A 24906-nucleotide genomic window follows, 5' to 3' on the forward strand; every position below is an offset into this window, starting at 1 on the left:
CACATCAGAAGAGTTATCCCCCACCCAGAGCTTCCACTGCAGCTACCGCTCAAGGCATGACTTTGTTCGTTAGCCACATAGGTAAGGATGGGCAAGGAAACAGTCACAACAAGCTGTGGCAGCCTTAGTCAGAAGGGCCTCTGAAAGCAAAGCTCTCAGTAACAAAGTGGTTTATACTTCATCAGATACTTGAAGTAAGGAATCATTTAAATGCAAGTCAGAGCCTATTGAACAACTAAGTGGAAACATGGTGTGTGGAAAGGACTTTCTATCCCTGAGGAAACACGGAACCGTCTCTTAACTAGTTGGTTTTAGGAGTTCATTGTGGTGATCCAGTTCTGAGTGGTCCATGACTTACCCTCTGCCATTGACTGAATTAAAAATACTGAGCCAAGTTAACAGGTCACTTGATGCTACAATTAGGACAGAAAATGTACTTGCTTTGAGCTGCAGATACTCCTAAGTATGTTTGTTTTAAGAGCATTGTATGAGACCCTGAAACCAGGAGTTGAATGTTAATGAGTTTTGAATGCAATTTTCTTTTCCAGAATACACAAAAATTAGAGACATCATAATTTAAGAACTTGATTTTCAGTGAACCAGAAACGTTGCTTGGTATGACTAACCAGATATTTGTAAGAGCAGAGGTTCAATAGTTTCTTAAACTGAAGGAAGCTACTATGAAGACTAGACGATTTTAGCAATTCTACCAAGTTTCAGTAGAAACAGTATATGAACTATTAACATGATATAGAGTACAGAAAAAAATAATCCCCTCCATCTGACAAAGTAAGAGTTCTCCCACTTCACTCCCAACATCCACCCCAACTAACAGCAGTTGTTAGTCCTGCAGGGAATAAAATCTGAGGTGCAGTGATACCGCACTACTTTCAGCTTAAGAACTATTGGTCACGCAGCTCCTCCTGCTCCTTCCCCCCACCCAAATTCACTCAACTGATGCTCTCAGTTCTTAAGTCACAGAAGGGTTTGGGTTGGAAGAGACAGAGGTCATCTAGCTCCCACCCCCCTGCCACAGGCAGAGACACCTTCCACCAGACCAGGCTGCCCAAAGCCCCATCCAGCCTGGCCTGGAGCACTGCCAGGGATGGGGCATCCACAGCTGCTCTGGGCAACCCCTGCCAGGGGCTCACCACCCCCACTGAAGAAATGCACTTGGAATTTTAAAAGTAAAATAATTTTAACAGTATCTTTTAAGAACTAGTTGCATTTTTTAGTTTTTTTCTTCCATTTACAGCAGAACAAAAGAAACCTTTCAATACTGGCATGGAAAATTGACTATCCTTCATTGGTACTCAGCAGTCACCAGAAGGAGACTCAGAAGAAGTGGCTGCAGCAGACTTGAACTTTTTTCAAACTGAAATCTTGACTGACAATCAACTTGAGTCATTTAAAGGCAAAACAACTACGGTAACAGCTGAAAGTCTCCTTAAGCCATGTATTCTGACATCTGCACTTTTCAAAAGCCTTATTCCCATGGCTAGGAGCTATTAATAAAGACAGTTTCCAATGAGATACAATTCAGTTACAACACAACAGTACTAGAAGTATTTCTATAAAGTTTGAAATGTTTTTAATATGTACATTCTTTCTTAGTAAATATTAAAGTAGTGCTTTTCTTGCACTTTTTTTCTTTAGACTTCTAAAAGGGCATCAGAAATACAGTTTTCACCCCCCTCCAAACCAATGCACAGTTGTTACCTTCGTAACAAGCACATATGAATTCTGTACACCTTTCCCTCCCCACAAGAAATAAAAATATGCCATGACTATCCAATTACACATCATCACAACAAGTTTAAATTACGCATACAAATAATTCCAGAGTATTTAGAAAAACCCAACATATTGGATTCATGAAGCCATTCCATGCATTCAACACCAAAAAAAAAAGAAAAAGAAAGAAGAAAAAAGAAAAAAATGATTAAGTTTCTTTAAATGGTGTTTTGTCTTTCTATCCAAGTACCAGAGACCGGATTCAGTGTATCATTAAGACTAACCACTGCTTGAGTCATAGAAACATGACAGTACATAGATAACCAAGTTTCTATTTATAGACAATATGCTATACAGTTACTACCTCTTTAATGAATGTCAAATAAAGCAAGTTTCACTTTCTAAGACGTTGAAACTGCACATTAAGAAAACAGTAAGAGGTGCTGCTAAATAGGTAACAACATTTTGAAAGGAAAGCTATGTATTTATATGATCCTGCTTAGTAGTAGCAGTTAATATAGCAGGGTTCCTATGTTGTTAGCTAGTTTGTTTCTTTTTTCCAAAATGACAAGCTATTAAAGAGCTAGAGCTTACTAACCCAGAAATATCAATTTTATCTTCCAGAGGGGAAAAAAAGAAAAAAGAAAAAAGAAAGAATTTATGCAGTGAAAGCCCTTGGGTAGTACCTCTCATTACATAAAGTCTTCATGTTTTCTACAGAAGTCTCTCGTAGCACAACATACAGATTGGAAACAGACATTTCAGACATAAGTTACAAACCTGAATTCAAAGAGTATTTTTTTTAACCTTTATGAAGTAAAGTTATAACGTTACTTACACGCAAAGGACTCGGCATAACTTTGTAATACACTATTTTAGTGTCTGCCTTAAGGTACTCCTTGAAAAGCTGTACTTCAGTTCTAAATTTATTTGACAGCAATCTTGACAGGTATCAGTCTCAGGCATTACTCCTTCCCGGTAAATAAATCAATATCATCAACATGCTCGATTTATTTTTAACAAATAAATTTTAGAGTGTCATATGTTCCTGATATACAGGGGTTAATACCTGTGCAAGTTAGTATCCATTTATTAGCAAAGCTCTCTGTTAGCAAGGCGTATTTTCAGTACAATTAAAAGCAGCTTGCTGCATTAATTATTCTCGCCTTGAAATACTGTTGAACAGTCAAGTACAGTTAAGAGTACAAGATCGTTGATCAGTACTATGTGTTACAGCTGTTAACAATTCTGTTTGTGCCACAAAACCAGAAGTCAATCATTTAAAAAAAATCTTGGCTCTTTAACTGAATTTACCAGGTGATGTTAATTACCATCCTTATCAAATTTTTGTAAAGACTATTTACAGTGTACATGGCTGAGCATGCACCTTACAGTCACAAACACATCTGCCAGTTTGATACCATGTAATTACACAGTGCCTGAAAATGACAACACATCTTAAACACCATTTTAATTAACAGTTTCAAGCGGGAAATGGTCTTTATTTTACAACTGCTATACTTGCATGAATTTTTTTTTTTAATATAAAAACACTAACTCCTGTCCAGAAGTCTAGACACATTCTACATACTACAGGTTAAGGCAGTAAAAAAATGTGTTCCTGATAACTGGTCTTGACAATGTCAATTAAAGCTGTCTGAAGCCACTCCAGCTCTCCAACAGATCTTTGAAATCCCAAATAATTTTTGAGGGAAACTCCCCTCGACTTTGCTTTCTTCAGAGTTTTAGTAATAGAGAACAGAACAGAACTGGGTATGGTAAGTTAAAAAAATAAGGGAAGGGAATATGTGATTTCAATTCATTCCATGAATTTAAAAGTTGAAAGAATACAGTTTTAGATGAGAGTTGGAATCAACCAAGAACAGTAGGGAATGAAGGAGAAAATCAATTTTATGCACATTACTGCATTCTTAAAAATATACTGTTATCTTCAATAATTCAAGTAAGGTAATAGACATTATCAAAAATAACTTCATGAACCATACTCAAGTTTCAAATCACATTCTCAAACTTTTAACCCAAAGCAGTTTATTGTGTTAACTTCATATAATAAACCATGAAGGTCTGACTGTACAAATGGTTAATGATTTGCACTTGTGATTCCTGTAATAGCCAGCAGACTTGCTAACCAACTTACTGTAAAGATATGGCAGATTATGTATTTAATCAAAGCACTTTAATTTAGGCATGAAACAAATTCAAATGGTTGACATTCTGTGCTTCTAATGCATCACTCTTAAGAGACGCAAGAAACACCCACTATTGTACAGACAATTATTTTTACAGAAAACCCTTCCTTGAAATTAATCTTTTATCCGCAGCTGTAGATGAGTATAATCTGTTGTAAACAGGGCACTGTGTTGTAAAACCAGTTTTTAATTAAGATTTCTCTCCAAAAGTTGGAAAAACAGACTCTTCAGAATGTCTTTCAAATGTAGCATGTTCTGTTTGCTATATCATAAAGTTACTTTCCTCTGATTCCTTTTTAAAGATGTTTGTGTTCACAGCAGTTCTGTTTTTAAAAATTGTTTGAAACTTATATAAAATTCTGTACATGTTCACAAATTATTGCATAAACAGCATAATCTTCATGACAATATTCAGCAACACATGTCCATTTCAGGAAGTTCACGTTTCCCTTCTTGCTTTTTTCTTCTTTTTAACTTGTTTGGGGGATTCCCAGCTTTCTTCAGACTTTGCTAAAAATAAAACACAACTACAGTGTCAGGACTGAGTAAGTTTACACAGTTTAAAAGTTTGACTTTTAAAATCCTGGACAGTACACCCCACATTATTATGATGTAATTCAGAACAATCAACTAGCATAATTTTTGAAGGAGAGTTATATTTACTTGCTTCTCCCAAATAGTCTAATTTGAAGCGCATCTAAAACAACATTTGCTAATTTCAACCTACTTTTTTACACCACAATTACATAGAGTGATACAGAACAAAGGTTGTTCCTTTGCAAATGTATTATTTACAGTAGAGTCATCATTTTTTGGCCATCTGGAAATAATGTACATGTACACAATTGACATTAAACGTTCACTTTTATCAGATTACACTGCTTTTAACCACTAAATGTGACATGTCAAAAGTGTTTTTAAAAACAATGTTATGTAAAGATGTGGTTACAAGGAACCCATAATCAAATAAAAAAGTACTATGCTGTTTTATTAAAAGAGATTACCTTAAAACATGCTAGTTGTCAAAAGTGGTAAATCGGGTAAAGCAGTTTCTATGCTGAATATTAGAGAAGTTCTTTCAATTGCTAAGGCATGAATCAGTCACAAAACCCTTCATATTTTAGAAAAAAAAAGTTGTAAACTGATACACTGACTTGAAAGATTCTGTTTAATATATTCAAAACCAAGAAGCCAACTAGAGTGGTTGAATAAGACTAATATTATGAAACCATTTAGTTTGTTCTACAGTCATTAGGGACAGATATAGTACTTCAGCACTTAGCCAGGAACTTCTTATTTGATGAGATTAATAATGACATTTCAAAGTGTAATTCAAACAACTTTTTTTTTTAAGCAATGCCTTTCACATCATGACTTCCCTTCCAATTTTTCTGTCTTACTGGGCAAGTACCTCACTACAAGCGCTTTTGCCGAGTAATGCAGAGTATATGTTTGACATCTCTGGGCACAACATAATTTTGAAAAGCAATATACCTGCAGTAGTTCAGCCTGACATACGTGCTGTTAGGCTACAACAAAAATAAGTGCATTAGCCATTACCTTTCCACTGTCTTATTAGCACCCGTTTTCCTTCATGACTACTACATTCCATGGAAGTATATCAAAAAAGATGTTAATGACCCAAGTTGAGAAGTCAAAAAGAAAATTTAATTGCTTATATTTTTTTTTTTTTCCCAAACAAACATCCTGTCAACTGCTATGTTAGTACCAATCTATTCCACTGAAGACTCACAAGCAGGCCTTTGAAACAGGGTGGCAGAACTACTTAAGTCACAGCATGGAGCTCCAGTCCTGATGGTGAGGAGTATTTCCAAATGTCTGTTAAGGACTGGACAAAGCCAATAGACATTTTCAGTCATCCAAGCCTACAAAGCCAGTTTTTCCTCACAGTGGAAGCACATTTGTCAAAGTACTTCAACAAAAGCTAAAATACAGCAAGATATAGAAATGAAACAGTACCCGATATGGCACATTAAACCTGAAACTCAGGGCAAAACATTGTAACTATATACTCTCTATGGGAAAAAAGTACACCCTGAATTCAGACAAATGAATTGTAATGAAACATACTTACTCTGTGGAGGAGGCACACTGTTTTGCTTAATATTGGGACTAGAAACATCTGTCTCTTGCAGCATCTGTGGCACTTGGGAAGCCATCTTGTCAGAATCGCTCTGTGATACAATTACAGATGGCTCAGTAGAAACAGCAAGTGAAGGAGCCTCCTCAGGCTATTTGAAAAACAGAAAAAAGTCATACAACAGTAAAACACTCCTATGCGGTGTTATTTTGGTGGTATACTTAGCAGCTGCTGGAAAGATAGCATTGAAAAAATTAAGCCAATATTAAAATCCTTCAACATTTTAAATCAAGGCTGCAAGACTATGACTGCCATCTAGTGCCAAAACTTTTAGTTGCATACAAACAAACCACACGAATTCTTAAAATGTGACATGCCAAGAAAAGGATAACAATCACTAAGATCCTAGAGAGGTCCTATAATACATACATCTTCAGAAGAGATGCAAAATGGTGACACAAAAACATTTTTTTTTTGCAAAGCAAACAGGCAAGCTGTGTAGGTCCAAATACACAACTCAAATGAAAATAAAACAATTTTTTATAATATTTAGGAAGTATTTGCATTCATTCCTGTCAACTGCTCAAAACACTCTGTATGCTTATATTAGAATAACAGCTATTTGTGACAGCAGTCAGGAAGTATTTCAGTGGAAACTACTGCAGGAATAACTGCCTAGTAAGACATTCCTAGTATTCTCCAATTATCCAGTCTATTTCAAAGATACCACTGCAGAGACAAGATCTAACTGTAGCTTCCCATGTAGCACTTACTGGAATTCAAGTACAGTAAAACAGAACTCAAAATGCAAAAAACATTTTGACATTCCAATAGGAAAGCCAGATCATAAAATTATATGACCCCAACAGCAGGCAACCCACTGAGAAACAGCTTCAAAGAAGAGTATTTTAGAAAACAGTGCCTCAGTCAAGTAATAAATCCCAAACTTTAGGATGTCATTAAGTAGTTATGGCTGTAGTTGTGCCACAACAGCCAGGACCGGGAACCGCCACAACAGAACAGTGCAGTCCACATCCAGCTCTTGATGTGGATGTACGCAGATCCGACATTATGGTCACCAGTTTTTACTGTTTTCATTACGAATGTAAGCATCTAAAAAATGTTGTCAGAACATACAAAAGAGCAAAATGATAAGTGTTTTTTACTTTATCATACCGAGCAAGAAGTTAAACAGTTTTAATTGAAAGAACCCAACACAAATTTGGAGAGTAGCAGTTTGCTAACCTTTTATGAATAAAGGAGTTTGTTGTGCCCTTGCACATCAACTGAAACAAGTTTGTTAATAACTACAATTGCAATATTTCTCTTATCTACTGAAAATATGATAATATTGATTTTTATATCAACCATGCTGATGAACTCCCATCTTACAGGATTTCCAAGCTTAGCCAATTCGTATGTTGTCTAATGGTTAGCAATCATCAGCTACATAAATATGAGTTTCAACAAAATGCATGTGGCCTCTAAAACAAGGACAAGTTAAAGCTCCTAGTTCTGCAAGGTAATTGATTCAAATCACTGGTATCATCTTTTCATCAGGACAGATTCACTCTCCACCTGCAGGTAAAGCAACTCAATCAAGATTTAAGTGGCACACAGCTGTCTCTGGCTGACTTACAAACATGTTGCAGCTTGAATGTTAAAGCATGCAGTATTACCACAAATGTAACTAAACAGGTACATACAACATTATATGGCCATTTTTCTAAAAAACATACTTCTGTCTGAATTTTGGATGAGGGGAAGCGGAAAGTGATACCAAACATTAAGGACTAGGTACTACTCTTTGCTAGGATATTCTGTGTTAATAAACCAGTTCAGAAAGGAAGCCTGAAACCATGAACAAAAACTATTTGTATTATCAAATAAGCATGTGCATAGTTTTACAATTTATTAATGAAGCAGTGACTTGTGAGACTGTTACAAATAAAGTGTTTCCAAAGAGATCTCTTAATTCAAAACCTGTGCTTGTTGACAGAACACTGAAGGTTTCCACACAAGCCAGTGTAAAACATGGGAAAAATATCACCACCAGATAAAAACCAGACGCATTCAACATTCAGCTGTTTCTGGTCTTTATGAAGATATTCTGGATAGTAACTTATTTGTGTTCAGTTTATTTTTCCTCATGTTTGGTTCTCATGTTTTGAGGCATTTGCTCAAGACTAGATTACCTACCTTGGAAACTTAAGTCAACAATTTCACAACATCAGTCACAGACTTGTTTATAAAACTTTTTGTAACAGCCAAGTCAAACAATATCAGAAGGCATCTCTGCATGTGTGAAATTACAATGAAGCCAAATCTGATAGCAAGGAGACTTGATAAAGACCACAGGCATTGTCAGATGCAACAATTCATAAATCGTCCTTTCCCAAGTCCAACTAACTTCCAGAGAATGTCATTAGTAATCTTTTTGTCTTCTGCCTGCCCCCCCGCCCCAGCAAGTCTTTGTAATACAGACTATGTCTTGTCTCACAAAATTGCCCCTAACACAGCTATATAGAGGCACATGTATGAGCAGATTGAATTTAAGACCCAAGAAAAACAGGAGCACTCAAGCCCCCCCAAAACAGTGCACAGTGTGGGTCTGCATCAGAGCTGATGCCATCAAATCACCAAGGAAGTTGTATGTGGTTTTAAGCACTAAACAATTGAGCAAAGTCTACTGAAACTAGCTGGTATTTTGGCAGTGCCAACACCTTGTGAGAAAAAACAATAGAGTACCTAACTGCAGACCAACAGAATCATTACATGTAGCTGAAAAGTATTTCTCAAATTAATTTAGATTTCCAAAGAGCAAAACCTAGCCTTTTGGGACACACCATTACACTTCTTTCTAGATGTCAACACCACCCACCTTGATGTCACAATCTAAACTAATTTCCTGTCTACGCTTTTTCAACTATGGCCTCCAACACAAAACAAATAAATAAATAAATCACAAGCAAATACATTATCTTGCATAACACACACACTGCCAGGAATAAAGCCACTTGCACACATAAACAGATTATTTTTTTTTAGATACATCTTGAAAAAACCAAAAACCACAAAACTCAACTTTGCACTAGTCAGATAGACCAGGTAGCTTTTGCTAACCTTGAATTAAGGCTGAACTGAACCTAAATGGAACAAATATAGTAGTATTTTGATGCAGGATATTTAGAATACGCTGAAAGTATGTCTGAATGTGCTTTTCAAGGCACGTGTTCTCAATAAACACTTTCTGTACTTTTTCATCGATTACCTGCAGCCTCTTGTAAAAGATTCCATTCTAAATATTTTCATTTGAATTTTAAGACCTTGTTATCTTTTACAAAACAAGTGTTTAGCAATTAAAACTCAATATTCTGACAGATACTCTTTGGTACCAAACTGTCTCACTGGTATTATTCACCCTTTATGGAATGCAAACCCAACACCACTAGAAATATTAAATACTTTACTTCTTCCTACAATGATGCTTGTAGGGTAACAGTATCTAAAAAAGCTCCTACTTGGAAAAGGATTAAAAAGAACTTGTATTGTCTGGAATCTGTTTCAACTGTGAGCTGAAGCAAACAGTCTGTGAATTAGTTTAAATAAAACCTTTTCTTATTCAGTCATTAACATTAAGCCCAGCACACCCACTGAAAATAAAGTCTAGACTGTATTTAAGTCAGAATACAGTAAGCCAGTAACAGTTTGTTTTGTTGCAGTGAAACAGCAAAAACGCTATTCGTTTTGTGCTCGGACCCATTAGTTCTTCGGTTTCCATATTTCAAAGTTTTAAACTATTGCTTGAATATTCAAACAAGAAAATAACTTGACAGTCATGAAAGTGACCACCGATTTAGAAGATACTGCTTCGCAAAACTTGTAACTAACATATCTAAAATTCAACCTCTCAATCACCTTTACATTCATAAACATATAGCCTGAAACAGTATTCTTACTGTAACTTTACCTACACAAATTAATGTTTCAATGAAGTTTGAGCACTTCCAAATCCAAAATTGTAACATAAACCCAATTTTGTATCCAATTTTGTTTCCCTACCTTAGCTGGTTCACTAGTACTCATGGTCTTCAGAGAAAAAGCTATTTCCTGCTGTGGCTGAACTTTTGAGGTATCCTCCCGAAACTCCTCTCCAGCTTCTCTATCCAGTTCTTCAGTGTCCTACAAAAGGGGCAGAGGGGAAGGGAAAAAAAAACAGAAAGAGCTTGTGTTTGCAGTAAAATTCTGACTCTTCTTCCCTGCATATCAGTTTTTTTGCCATGATCAACTTCAACTAAGAAAATCTATCTTAAAATACCTAAAAAAAAAAAGTAGTAGGCTGACACTAGTCTACACTAACACTCAAGTTTTATAGAATGTAATAGAAAAATACCCATAGAACCCAATAAAGCTCAGAAAGCAGTACTCTTCATGCAATTCACTGTCAAAAAATCCTGCTACGTCTGAATGAATGACACTTCACACTCCTGTGAAATTATGATATGAAACTAAACTGCAGTTACTCTAAAAACTTTGTAAAAGTATAATGAGACTTGACAGCCCTCAACTCTGCTTTGTTACAAGCAAAACACACAGAAACTGAAAATATACCCAAAGTATCCGAGAGTCTCAACCTTTATTCCTTAAACACTCTAATGGTGAAAGTTTTCGTTTTACATGAGGAATTAGGTTACATTTTTTATAGCACCAGAAGAATTCTGTGGTGGTGAACAGTAAATAGAACACAGGTCTCCAGTTTTAAGCTGGAAGTACCTCTTGAAACATTGTTCCTTCACTTACTTCCCCCAGAACCCTGTGAAAAATGCAGCCATAGCTTAGGTCTGTTGATTCTTCACAGCAAAGAAAACATACTGCCTAACAGCTAACTCTGAAGGTAGCTTCCACTGCCCTGACAAACACTGAAGTCAACAAACATGTGTTAACGACTTAAGTACAATCAGTGAGAAAGATGGTGTTTAAGTGAACGTGTTCAATTTTCAGGGGATAAATATATGAATTAACAATGATAACTTATCTGTGATGTATTAACAGTTCTCTTTGCTCCTATCAAGCAGTGCCCCCTAGTTTTCCATAAAAATTTAATAAACATGAAAATTCCTCTGTAAACTGATGATCTCAGACTGATGGACTGAATGAAAAAGTAACAAAATCAGAATGGTTGGAGACCAATGGGTAGAATAAATGGATCTAACTATCCTAATACAAACAGTAAGATTCCATTTGACAAATACAACTTAAAAGGCAGCTCACAGGCAACAGAAAAAACCTCTATTTCAGAACGCACTCACTGACCTCAAGATCCATGCAAAACATCCAGAAACCCCTGTTAACCATAACATATTAATCTTGACTTTAAACACTTAAGAGTCACTGAAGATACAAGAACATGACAGATTTCAATTACAAAAAAATTGCAATACTAGTACCCTCAGTTTTAATTTGCCTCACAAGAAACTGCAAATTGGCACAAATATCTACCTCCACATAGACAACTTTAAAATAATTATATGTAATTTGAATTTAACCTTTTATAATTGTTTTAATAAAATCTCAGACTGAAAACACAATCATGATAAAAAGCAAATCCAAAGCGACACTTTCCCTCTCTCTCCAATTCACCTTGTCAGATTCAACTGAGCATTTAACATTTTGTAAACAATGCAAATTATGAATAGCTGCTACTACAAGCAGAAGCAGGATATATTCTGAGCACCAGCTATTAAAACCTTTTTCCTATTAGGAAAGTACTTGTCTTCACATATTCAAACACTATTCAATTGCCAAACGAAGTGTGATCTGCTTTTTCTATTTTTACAAAACTCTGTTTCCATGTAATTCTTCAAAAGCTATTTAAGTAACAGAAAACTCCAACTATCCTCAGTTTGCAAATACTACCTCATTCAAATCTGACTCCCAATAGCTCCACCTACCGAGTTCGAGGCATTGATACTTGCCATTTCACATAAATCAAGTTACGACAGTACTCCAGAAAGACACTATATTCTCATAGAATTGTACTTTAAGATAGCCTAAGAGAAACCTTCAATTTATCTCATTCTCCTAGCTAGCCATGTCCAAGACAGCTGTCTTCCAAAAGACAGGACGAGAAGACTTCCCATGTAGAGGAAAGCTCCTCCTGGAAGCATCCCTACAGTACAGAATCCTGATGTGATAGAAAATAAATAATTCAGGATAAATACTTTCCACATACTTCATGTTTTCCATAAATCCAGCAACCCTACATTGGATTCACAAGCCAAACACAGAATAATTAGTATTTCTTTTAATTTTAATAAGAGAAGGATTACTTTAACTCTTGAGAAACAACAGTAGACAATTTATAAGTAAACAATATCATCAGGAAAAGAATTTCCCAAAAATAATTTTTGCTTCAGACACTAATACATAAAAATAAGGTTTTGTGAATTCCTCACAACTGCCTTTTCGATTATCCAGATTTTGTTCCATTTACCTGTGCAGGAGAGTTAGCTTCCTCACCCTGCTTCTTCTTTTTCTTCTTCTTTTTCTTGGACTTGCCACTTGTAGAACTCTGAAGTATTGGTTCTGCTTTTTCTCTTTCATTATCTGAAGTCTTCATAAGGGAATACAAGTTCTTTAGCATTGAAAAATTACAGTGAAACACATCTTCTATAGACTAAACAAATTAATAACTATAAGGAATTTAATTGCATATAGAAGTATAAATGAACACAATCTTATCTGTTTAGTTCATTTTAGGAAGACCACATTCTTTAAATGCTACCTGGCAATATAGGTACAGGGTTGGGAATGAAAAAGATAACAGAGCATCATGTACTCCTGGGAAATGCTGTTTTTCATAGAAAGAATTAAATATTGTTAGGAAGTATTTATGAAAACAGATCTAAATCCTCTTAGTCTACAACAATAAGGTAATCCTTATATTATGGTGAGACAGTAAAATTTGACATGGAGCTAAGTGGCTTCCATTTTCTCAGTAACAACATTGAGTATTTTCCTTCTCTACCTATAAATTCAAGAATTGTGCTACTCTTACCAGTGTAAAAGAGATGAGAGATTACCTTTATCATCACCTTTAAGTTACTTTAAGAAATAGCAGTGGTAAAGGCAAAGTCTTGGAGCTAAGGAGAAAATATCACCTTTTACCTTCTGAACATCAGGTATCTCTTCAGGCTGAGGAACAGAAGCAACTTTTTCTTCATCTACCCAGTTTCCCCACTCTTCTGCTGGTGCATTCCAATCAGAGCTGGGATCAGCTGAAGAAAGTCCGTCTACAAAGATTAAAAATATTTTCAGGAACATCTCCATACTTTTCAGGTGCTCTTTGACAGTTTAAAAATAATAATAAAAAATCTATACATAAACCCACTTCTTTATATCAAAATATAAACATTCATTTCATGTATTTCTGGAAAATGTAAAGATATTAATGACAGCTAGAAGACTTTTATAAGTAATGAGCAAGACATTTTACAGAGCAATCAGACTGCAAACTAGTCACAGCAGCAGCAAGCTCGATGCAATTGCTTTGAGGTACTTTTCTACACTATATGAAGAAGAACAAAATTTGAGAGTTGTACTCTATCTTAAACCTTCTTCCTAGTTTGCAAAAAAATTAAGGTGAACTGTAACACTGATCAATCTTACCTCAGTAAGAATCCTTTACGAGTGATATATCTGACAGTAAATCTTATCAAGCCAAAAGTCATCTTGTAACGCTGACATTTTTTAACAACCTTATTTTTTCTAAGACTAAGTCCCTACTCCATTTCGCTATAGTTCATTTATGATGGTACATATTTATGTTGTCACAAAGGAGTAACAGATTTAAAGGGTGAGTTATATAAAAATTAAAAATTTCTGAAAGGAAGATCTAAGCCTTAGACTGTCTGTTTAGTAGAAAGTTACAGCAAGCCAATTTTAAACCAGAACACCCTGGAAAAGATCATCTGCCATTTCACATTTATATTAACATCAAGAATATTTCTCACCCTCAGACTACGCCAAACTGAAGAAGAGGCAAACTTGGTCTGTCAACCACAGTGGGATTCAGTTTAAACATTTGAAAATTAGTCAAAATGAAAAGCAGTAGTAAGCACAATTAAGTTTACTGGCAAACATTATGAAACCAGATACACACTAAGAGAACTCAAGATTACTTATAATAGACTCCCACTTCTTGCTTTCATATAAAAATATTACCTCAATTACATTTACTTTGGACAATTAAAATTTACCGATTTGAAAAAATTACTGCCCAACATAAAATTATAACATACCTACTGCCCTCTCACTACTTGCTTAAAGGAAAAAATCCAATATTTTTGTTAATAATAAAAATAAGTATTATTTGTACATACAGTTAATTTCCTTGTCCTGAACCTGATATAGTAAGCTGTATCTGTGTACCACATGGGAAGTTTTAGGCCAATTTCCCTGCTTCTGTTATCATTCACTTGAGTCAGTTGACAGCTATGGCCAGATTACAGATGCTACAGCCATAAACATCCTATGCTCAAAAATGTGAATAAATCACGTTTTGATAATACATAAACCCGATTACTTTCAAATGACTAACTGAAATGTGCTTCCTTCATCCTTAAACAAGACAACAGAGAAGTTTCAAAACAACCTGGTATCACAGCAGGCATGACAAAACTAGTGGAATCAAGGACTGCATCAATCCATTCCACTTTTGCAGTCATTAAACAGGAAGCTGTTCTTATAGAGAAGATAACATGCAAGGCAGCTTTTCTGGTCAACTTGAGCAACGTTTCAGGCAAATAACCTAATGAGAGGCACAAAACTATTTTTCTTAAAACAATCTCAGAGCTGAGTGAATAAAGCTATCAATTACAAAGGCAGTTCAAATGGTGAATTTAAGGCTGAAGCTTTCTTCACAGGTAGTTTCACTAGGAAATATTTAGGAATGGCTGTACCTTTATTATAATACAGCCCTGTTCAGGGAGACCCTGTGATAAAGAACTACAAGAATATTTTAAAATTGGCAGGGAAGGAAAAGGGGACAGGAAACACCAATTTTAGCACAATTCCCAAGTAATTTCTGTGACTTCTATCCTGCATATGCTTTCTATACACATAAGAACTTCCCTATGTTTTCTAAACAAGAAAGTAAGTTAAACTAAATACAAGTGCCTTATGTCATGTTAAGTTTTCAGTAAGGTACAAACGTGTAAAAGTAAACTCTGTGAATGAAATATAATCTGCTAAATATGTCATTTGCCGACTTGCAGTAGATTTTTCTCACCATTTGCAATAAGACTGTTTTAATTGATTACCAAGATTTTCTAGCAAAAGCCAGAACTACCTTAAAATGCATGAGCTTTCTCCCTTCTGAATTTCAATGTCCAAGTATTTTTCCTAAAAACTAACCATTTTCTATTATCATTCGTCAAAATACTTCTTCCTGCTTTCTTCAAACTGCCAACTAGCTTTACAGAAATGAAATGTTCCAGGTTGCTCTTCAGATGCTCACTATTGGCTAATACAAGTAGGTAAGTAACAGTGACTATAAAGTAACAGTAATTAACAAAATTTTCTTTATGAACATTTTAGAGGAACATACTTAACCCAGACCATTCGTCATCAACAGGGGGTTGAGCATGACTTAAATCCCACTGAAAATCCGAAGCACCAGCCTGAGAGACTGATTCACTGTTGGATCCTGAAAGGCAATGAAGTTATACTCATAGGTTAACAAGCTTCCCCAGTTTTCCCAGGTGAAAAAATTCCAATCAAAGGAAGAAAGGAAGACAGGAGGCTCAAAGAAAAAAAAGTCTGATTCTAAGGACTGCACAGGACAGGAAAACTACAAGGGTCTTGAAAATGACATATATTCAGAAAACAAGGGAACTGAAGAAGGAAGACAAAATTAAGTCAGGAGAAGAATATGAGGGGGGGGGGGAGGGGGAAAAAAAAGAGGCAAGGGTGAATAGCAGTAATCTCCTCAAACTGAAAAATACAATGAAGTTTTATGGGTAGAAAAAAATTATTACCCTGTATCAGTAAGAACCCTTACAAGGAGAAGCTTAAAAGAAAAGAGTACTAGAAAGAAACCTCATCAATTACATTGCAGATCTAGCAATCAAGTTACTTATTACTAAGAATCCAATTCTCATTTCTGGGAAAAAGTTCCAGGAACATATAAAAGCAGCATGACAAACAGTAAGGCCAATACCAATCATGGTAACTGAAAGTGTTAGACATCTAACATAATTATGTTAAGAAAAACAGGGCAACAGCAAACAGATCATTTTATACAACAATAACACCAAAAAAACCTTAATGGTGAGACAAATTTATTACTTTATGATGAGACTTACTTTGGAAAGGATGTTTAAATAGAACCACAGGTACCTGAGTCTATTTTATAAACACCTCTGCAAGAGATACCTCAGATGACATGAACATGTTCTCATTTTTTGCTAGCCAGTCACAAGTGAGAAGTAAATATTTATTCATGTGGTCACTCTGCATCACAACATTGTTAGCCAAGGTGCAAAGAAGATTAATATACTTCACTGTCTTCACACTTCTCTCTCAAAGTTGGAATGGTGGTATTGCAGATGAATCTTAGCCTGTTGTCCCACTTTATTAAACTTTAAGTTTTAGCCTAGAGACAGAACTTAAAATCAAGTGGCTCCATGGGAAATGTTACTTTGTTACAACTCTCTGTACAATTAAGACTTTGGTTTTTCTTTAAGACAAGGTTTCTGTAAGTTTTCATTAAGTGAACTGTCCTTTGGGAAGTCTGATAAATTAGGCCTTGGCATTTATAATTTTTGTTATCCTGGCTCAGATGTGCATAGAGAATGAAGCACTCTGAGCTGTAGGATACTGAGCTCAAGTTCAACAGTTAAAAGACTGTAAACTGCAATACAAGTAAGTATATCCTAAATGCATAAGCACTTGGCCAGCTACTTCCTAGAAGAAAATAGCTATGGCAAGCCCAATAACTTCAGTAAGCAAGAGCAGAAAACCTGACATATGATCCCTTCATTATATGTATTAAAAAAAAATAAATCATCACAGTAGCACTTGTGTCAGCAAATTAACACACAGAATTTGTTATGAAGCCAGGTTTGCACTCCAAAGCATTTTCACCCTTCAAAATCAGAAAACCCCAGAGCTCAGCTTTCCCACGTCATACAGAGAAAAGACTTCAAATCCTGCCTATGAAACTTATTTTGAAAGTAATGCTTCAGTTCCTTGAAGGGGGGAAAAAAAAAAAAAGTCTCCCAGCATATCAGGGTAAATGGACTTTTCAAGAAAGCAATCTTCCCATCTCCAACTTCAGATGCAGCAACACTGAGAAATCTCTTATGCCCATTACTTAGACTCAAAAAACCACACATCGCTGATCTAGCTTTTGATTATCCATTTCAAGGGCAACAAGGCTGGCAAAGAGTCGAGAACAAGTCTTACGAGGAGTGGCTGAGGGACTGGGGTTGTTTAGTTTGGAGGAGACTCAGAGAGGATTTTACTGCTTTCTATAACTACCTGAAAGGAGGCTGTAGGCAGGTGGGGGTAGGTCTCCCAGATAACAAGTGACAGGGCAATAGGAAACGGCCTCAAGTTACGCTAGGGGAGGTTTAGATTGGGTGTTAGGAAAAATTTCTTCACTGAAAAGTGGTGAAGCACTGGAACAGGCTGCCCAGGGAGGTGATGGAATCACCAACCCTGGGGGTGTTTAGAAAAATGTGTAGATGAGGCACTTATTCACAGGGTTTACCGATGGACTTGGTAGTCCCGGGCTAACGATTGGAATTGATGATCTCAAGGGTATTTTCCAACAGAAGTTATTCTATGATTTAAAAATTACTTCAGTGCATAATTTCAGCATCACAAAAAAGTTTTCCAAGCTTTCATAGAAGGTGTCTTCTACCTGTTTCCAGTTACCAGTACTATTTTCAAAGAACAATGAGAAAGATGCATATTAATAATATTTGACAAATTCTATTTCCACCTGGTGGAGAGAAGAGTGGAAACATGTCTGCAAGGGCATACGTACCAGAAACTCCAGGAGTTAATCCAAATGAAGAGAAAGTAGTAGAATTCTGTTCAGAGGTATTAATCCTTGCATCCACATTCCAAGCAGCTGTGGCAAGGAGGTGGTGGTGGTGGTGGCGGCAGGGGGAGGAGTAAAAAAAAACAACAAAAAAACTTCACACTGTTGGCAACACTGAAAAAGTTAACTATTTCATTATGAACAGGGTCAGAAAAACAGTGGACAGTCCAGCTCTGTTAACATTTCACACAACTGAGGGCATTATTTCGCTTACTACATCAGCAAATCAGTACCGAGATGAGACTGTATGAACACTCAGCTTGAATCTATTTTCAAGCTTTCTAAAATCTTCCCTCTACAGCCTTTTGTATATATAAACTTCTCAGAACAGAAAAGTAAATGTTTTGAGCCCCACACTATTATTCTTCTTCCCATTATTGCAATCATCTAAGTTACCAAATGAGTATTTATTAATCTGTAGATGAAACCTATCTTGAAGCATATTGTATATTGGTTAAAGAACAGAATTGAGTTCAGAGTAATTTTTGACAAAACAGGACATATTGCTTAAAAATTAAGATATACTTGACTGTTCAGTGTACGGTAGAAATTAAGCAGAAATAATCAGAGGCACTAATAGTGTCAAGGTTAGAATGTGATTCTTAATAAAACCTACCAGCAGCTTTTATTTAGAATCATATTTAATTGGGTGAGTGGTCACTCAAAACTGGACATAGTATTCCAGATGTGGTCCAAGAAGGGAAAAATCACTATCCCCAATACTGGTTCCTGTTAATACAGCCCAGAATACTCTTTGTGTCCAGCTTGGTGTCCACCAGGACGCCTTATCCACAGAGCTGCTCCCCAGTCAGTTCCCAGCCAGGGGTGCTTCCTACGCAGGTGTAGCACTTCACATTTGCCCTCTTTGAACCTCCTGAGGTTCCTGTTAGCACATTCCTCCAGCTGGTTTAGGTCCCTCTGGATGGCACCCCTGATCTGGAATAAATCAACTGATTCCCCTCTCCCCAGTCAAGTTTGGTGTAATCTGGGAATCTGATGATTAACACTCCCTTGCCTCCTCCAGGTCATTTATAAAGATAATAAACAGGACAACTCTAAAGTACAGGGCCCTGTGATATTCCCCCTTGTTACCAGCCTCCAGGCAGAGTAGGACTCACTAACCACTACCTTCAAGCCTGACCAGTTTTTCAACCACCTACTAACTTAGATACAATAATATTGTGAGACACAGTGTCGAGAGCATTACTGAAGTCATCATAATGGATGTCCATTGCTCTCCCCTCACCCACAAAACTAGTAATTTTACCAGAAGCAAATCAGCCTGGCCAGGCATGAAGTATTCTTGGTAACAAAAACATCAAGCTGGTCCCAGTCACTAAGAACTACCTTATTAGAATATACAGCAGAATACAGCTAACTGGAATATGAAAAAAACTCTTTGACTCTACTTGGCAATAGTATAGCTTCCAATGGTATAGCAGGTCCAGCCTCAGGAACAACATTTCAAGATACGTGAAACAAGTAAAAAAGGTCTAGACTAAAGCAATGCTGCTGACTACAAAGGAATACTGCTCTACAGAAAAGGCAAGGATCACTTACACTGAACAGTCAGAAGGACTGTATTACAGCATCTACTAAGTTAAAGGCTGTTGCCCAGAATTCTCCATTATTATTATGGACAGTATAAGTGATAGAGGCATAAAATTGTACTGAGAAGACTAAACCCGATTTCTAATAAGAAAACCAGTGTAACACTAAACCTCATGAGAGCTGAACACTCTTTATGCCTGCAGCCTAAACAAATATCTGCCAAAAACGAACAGTTGATTTGATAATGTTCGATCAACAGAACAGATTTATGACCTGGGTTTTAAGACATTCATTAAAAAAAAGTAGTTACATTTCAAAATGGCTTAGTATTCACTTTCAGAATTTTAAGAAAGTGACATAAAAAAAATTTGATTCCTTCACAGAAATCAAATTATTTCAGATAAATTCCACAAACTGTTAAAACTGTAAACAAGACACATAGATGTTAAACCACCAGAACTTACAGTAAACAGACTGCTTAGTTCACATTTCCCCAGACCACTTCCAGATTTTTTAATATATAAACATAAAGCTATTTATGAGATTCACTACCAAAAAGTAGCTTATGTAAAAATGCTTAAGTGAAGCAAGTTTTCTTTGGAATAGCTTACCAATAGGCGTGAACAAAGAACGCTCTTTCCAGGGCCTGCCCACCAGGGTTACACCCCAGTCCTTTCCATTTCCATTAGCATCTCCAGCATCCTGGCCCCAAGCCAATGTCTCAGTCTTCCTCTTCCCAGCTGCAGTTGAAGGAACAGATGTCCATTTCTCCTCCCCTACACCAATCTGTGAGGAGATTTTTACAGACTTCTCGTTCCAGCTTCCTCCATTTACTGTATGGCTTTCACTCAATCCTGGAGAAACTTAAATACATGCATAATGAAAACATTATTTAAATTAAGAACTGGATGAAGAATTAAAATATTATTTATGTGTATATACACTTAAAAAAGAAAGTACAAATGAACAGCAGCTTTGCTACACCAGTGTGATACAGAAGAGCTGCTGCTCCGCCTCAGCTGATTTTCCAGTTCAGATGACACGCACCATCTGTCTACCAACTTGGAGAGTGAGGAAAAAACAGCATCAAACTACACTCTCCTTCCTGCATCCCTTTCTTTATAGGACTGATACCTTGGTGAACCAGATCCTTTAGATTAAAAAAAAACCAAACAAAAAAACAAAACAAAAAACCAAGAAACCCCACACCCAAAACAAAAGACGAGGGGAGGAGGGTAGGGGGTGGGTAGTGGCTACTTCCAACACTGCTTACAGAGTATGGTGATGATTTGTGGAAAACCTCACACACTAAATGGAGAACGATTTGTTTTATAAACGCATACAGCAGTTCTCTAAGCAGGAAGTACAAGAAACGACCAAGGATTAGAAAATGCTTCCCAAACACTACACGGAATTTACAAAGGGCATAGCTATCATATTGACCATGGTGTCCATCAAGGTTAGAGGAAAAAAATAATAATGGTAACACTCGAAATAAATTATTTTACATTACACTAAGGTAAAAGATCACAGGACTGCAACAGTTTACCCTGATGAGAAATTACTAGCTATAGCAAGTTTAATGTATACTTTGAGAGCAGTCAGTAGTACACCGAGACATGAAGGTAACAGTAATTTTTTTTTCATTTATGTCCCTATAAAACAAAGTGCTGCACCCAGCCTGACCTCATATATATCACAAACCTTTCTCAAAGGGTTTTGTATATCAAATCCCCTCTTTTTACATATGCAGTGTAAACAACAGGAAAAACTGATTTACAAACAATTAAGAAATACCTGCATATTGCAAGTGTAACACTTAAATAGTCAGCCAAAACCTGATGCACAAGTTGGTCAGTATTATGTGCCAACAAAAACTACAGACCAAATATTTTATTCTTCAAATGAACTCATAGCTCGGGCAGCATGAACATACCACATTCAAGGCAGCTTCACTGGCAAGGAATTGATTAGGTGATGCCTACATTTTCTCAGACAAATCACTTCCAAACACAGACATCTGTCAGGTCACTAAAAACTGTGTGCCTAAACACATCGCCCTTTCTCCACGGCACTAACATTGTTCATGTCAGTCAACATCCTTTAAGGATAATAGGACATCTTAGGGGAAGGCAACAACAAAAATAGCAGAGACAGAAGGCAAACAGTAGCTGCTAAAAACCAACTCTCTTGGAAACCTTGCAAGACGACAGCTGAAGTCCTGAAGCAGGAGCTTGATTACTCCGTTTATCATACTACTCTGTCACAAACATTTACCTTCTATACAACCAGCAAGATTTCACAGAATCACAGAAAACTCAAGATAGGAAGGGATCTCTGGAAGCCACCTAGCTCCACCTTCTGCTCAAAGCACAGCTAACTTCAAAATAAAACCACAGCTAACTTCAAAATAAAACCACATTATTCAAGTTCCAAAAAACATAAAGGTGGATTGCCCAGAGATGCTCTGAACTATCTCGAAGAGCTTTTCACCTTGTGGCCAGTCAGAATTTCCCTTACTGAAGCTTGGCGAGGGCCTCTTGATCTCTCATTATGCGTCTCTGAATATTAGAGTTCCCTCCTTCTGGGCTACAGTCCAGGAAGTTTGCACATGAAGTAAGTAAAGCTCTCAAAAACCAGCAGCGTGATTCACTTTCTGGACCTGGGCGCTTTTAATAACTCATTTGCTGACTCGTTTAATTACACTAACTACTTTTCATTAAAGCAACACCACTGATGTTGGCTACGAGTACAAAACCACCATTTTGATTTCATTATGCTAAACTAATTTACTTCAAGCATTACTATAGCAATGTCTCTTAGTAGAAAACTGCTAAGACTCACTAGTTGATTGCAGCCTAAAAATAGCCAAATATTTCAACAGTTATGTCTATGATAGTATCAGGTATGTAAACATACATTCATATTTAAGTACTTGCGAAATTAATGTATTTAAAATATGCCTCTCAAAGGAGTATGTAAAGAACCCAGTAACTTGTGTATACAATCTGGAACAAGTCCAAATTTTGCCATAATCAGGACTGGTATCTTTGAGATTTTGCAGTTATCTATATTAAGTTTTTCTTTGAACAACTAACCAATTCATTAACACAAAAAAATGAGTAAGTTTGAAAAGCTAGCATAAAGAATTTTTAAGTGAAGCCTGAGAATAAGATGTACTATTCTGGAAATAACAATTTGTACAATAGGTAATCTGTCTGAAAAATCTACATATTGAACCTTTTTTCTACACATACTATTCTCAACCTGTTAAGAAGTAACTGCAACTTAGAAGTATAACATTTACATAACCAAAAAAACCAGCTGCATAAAGTTCAGTGTTATTAATAAAGATAAGATCAGTAACTGCACAAAATCCTGCACCAACATTTTGTATTTTCACTTCTGTAAAAAACTTTTCTAGTTACTTAGGATGCCTAATAATGAAAGCCTTTTACCTTGTGGAATTGATGACTCCCCTTTTGCAGGTTTAGAGCTGCTAACCTGTGCATTCAGAAGTACATCACCTGATAAAGAAGTAAGAGAAAACAGAGCTAGAGTAAGTTTTTAATCAAACAGCAATACCTGTAAAAATCTTAGAAAAGTAGCCATTACTGATATTCTAAGGAAAAAAACCCAAATACCTCAAAGTAAATTACGACATTCCCAGAAAGCTTAAAATTAAAATCCTCTATTTTTTTAAATCTGTGTTTATTTTGCAAACAGAAAGAACTCAAAATTCATTTAGGGCCTACAAACCAAGCAACCACAGATTTCAAAGAACTGTAGCTAGTTTTCCCAACAATGGAGAGCAGAAATCGAAAACAGAGGCTGTCCTTTTCAATCAAGGGGCAGCTCTATTTCAGAAATATATAGCTATTTCTAATTTCCACCTTACCATAAAAACACTAGATTAAGCTGGAAAGAATTCAGCTGTGTCTGGTACAAGGCAACACATAAGAACATCCAATGCATAAAGGACTCTGGCTAGAAAGGTTACAGTAGTTATGGCTAGCTACAGAGCATATACAGACAGTTGGAATTACTATTTCTTGAGGCTGTTTCTGTGTAAATGGACAGAAAAAAAGAAAACACGAAACAACTGATCTCGTCCTCGGGGACAAGAATCATGTACTCTGTCAAGATGCAAACAAGCGTCAATAAAATGACCAGGTAAGGTTTGCAAATTTCACTAAGTTGTTACTAGGTACCAGACAGTTGCTAAGGCTCAGTCTTTTTGTCACCCTGCTAAAACATCAAGTTTCATCCAATCAAAGTACCCAATGTATCAGTATGTTAAAAGTGCATTAGAAAGCTAAACTGTTTGTCTTCGGATTCTTTTAGCTTCTTAAACCATTTCTCAGTTGCAGCCAAGTATGAATTCCTTTGCCTACACACAGTTTAAACCGGCCCATGCAACTTTTTTCTGAAACAGTAGCAGCCACAGAAGTTAAAGCCTACATTTTCTTATTGAATCCTTAGCTGTAATAATTGATTACAAAATCTGAGCCAGATGTGCCCCACCATTATGAACAGCTTATGTACAGGTACTACTATGTTGGAAAAAATGTCTACATGCAGTGAATGATCTGTAAAGATAACTCATGAGCATAACCTTCCCACAAGGAAGCATTCAAAAAGTCAAGGAGTTGGCGCTGCCAGCAGCAGTGCTGAGAGTGTCTTTGAAGTTTCCAGAAATATAAAGGGCACAGTCAGCAGAGCAGAAGTGAAGGAATGGGGACATATGCCTATGCAGCTGTGCAGCTACTGACAGAGCACCAGTGTGGAGGCCAGTGTCTCAGCCACTTACTCCAGAACATTCTCTCCTGAGCTTCTCCAAAAGCGTGGCTGTAAAAAAAAAAGGAGTTTTGCACAATGAAAAGTTTCTTTACGTAGCCTGAACTAATCCTCAAGAGTTACACCTCCAAATATACATATCATACATTCAAAACAGAGTTACTATTTAAGCATTCAAGTAACCTTCCTAGAATACATTCACAGACCTATCAACCACCATACCTTTATTTTTTCTGAGGCCAACTGGAAGCGATGGCGTAGGCATCAGTTGTTCAATGGATACAGAAACTGTATTTTCCACCCCTTGGAGATTTGATTCTCCTGAGCCACTGTCGGTCAGCACCTTGTCTCGCTTACGCTGCTGTCGCTTCTCCCTGTTACTGATTTTCGTTTCCCAGGCTCCT

At 36.5% G+C, this 24906-nt stretch overlaps 1 protein-coding gene across 1 annotated transcript in view; it reads right to left on the reverse strand.

Annotated features, from left to right (window-relative positions):
- Positions 1-1568: 1568 nt before the first annotated feature.
- Positions 1569-24906, reverse strand: part of MTDH (metadherin) — a 35076-nt gene continuing 11738 nt past the window's right edge. The window contains exons 4-13 of the mRNA XM_055799483.1: positions 24725-24904; positions 23164-23232; positions 20317-20568; positions 18098-18184; positions 15653-15751; positions 13213-13337; positions 12539-12658; positions 10108-10227; positions 6040-6196; positions 1569-4454 (exon numbers count right to left, since the gene is read on the reverse strand). Of these exons, the coding sequence (XP_055655458.1) occupies positions 4384-4454; positions 6040-6196; positions 10108-10227; positions 12539-12658; positions 13213-13337; positions 15653-15751; positions 18098-18184; positions 20317-20568; positions 23164-23232; positions 24725-24904 (1280 nt within the window). The 3' untranslated portion in view covers positions 1569-4383. The remainder of the gene's footprint in view (positions 4455-6039; positions 6197-10107; positions 10228-12538; positions 12659-13212; positions 13338-15652; positions 15752-18097; positions 18185-20316; positions 20569-23163; positions 23233-24724; positions 24905-24906) is intronic.

The sequence above is a fragment of the Falco peregrinus genome, chromosome 3, assembly GCF_023634155.1.
Source record: "Falco peregrinus isolate bFalPer1 chromosome 3, bFalPer1.pri, whole genome shotgun sequence".
In the NCBI taxonomy this organism is placed as follows: Eukaryota; Metazoa; Chordata; class Aves; order Falconiformes; family Falconidae; genus Falco; species Falco peregrinus.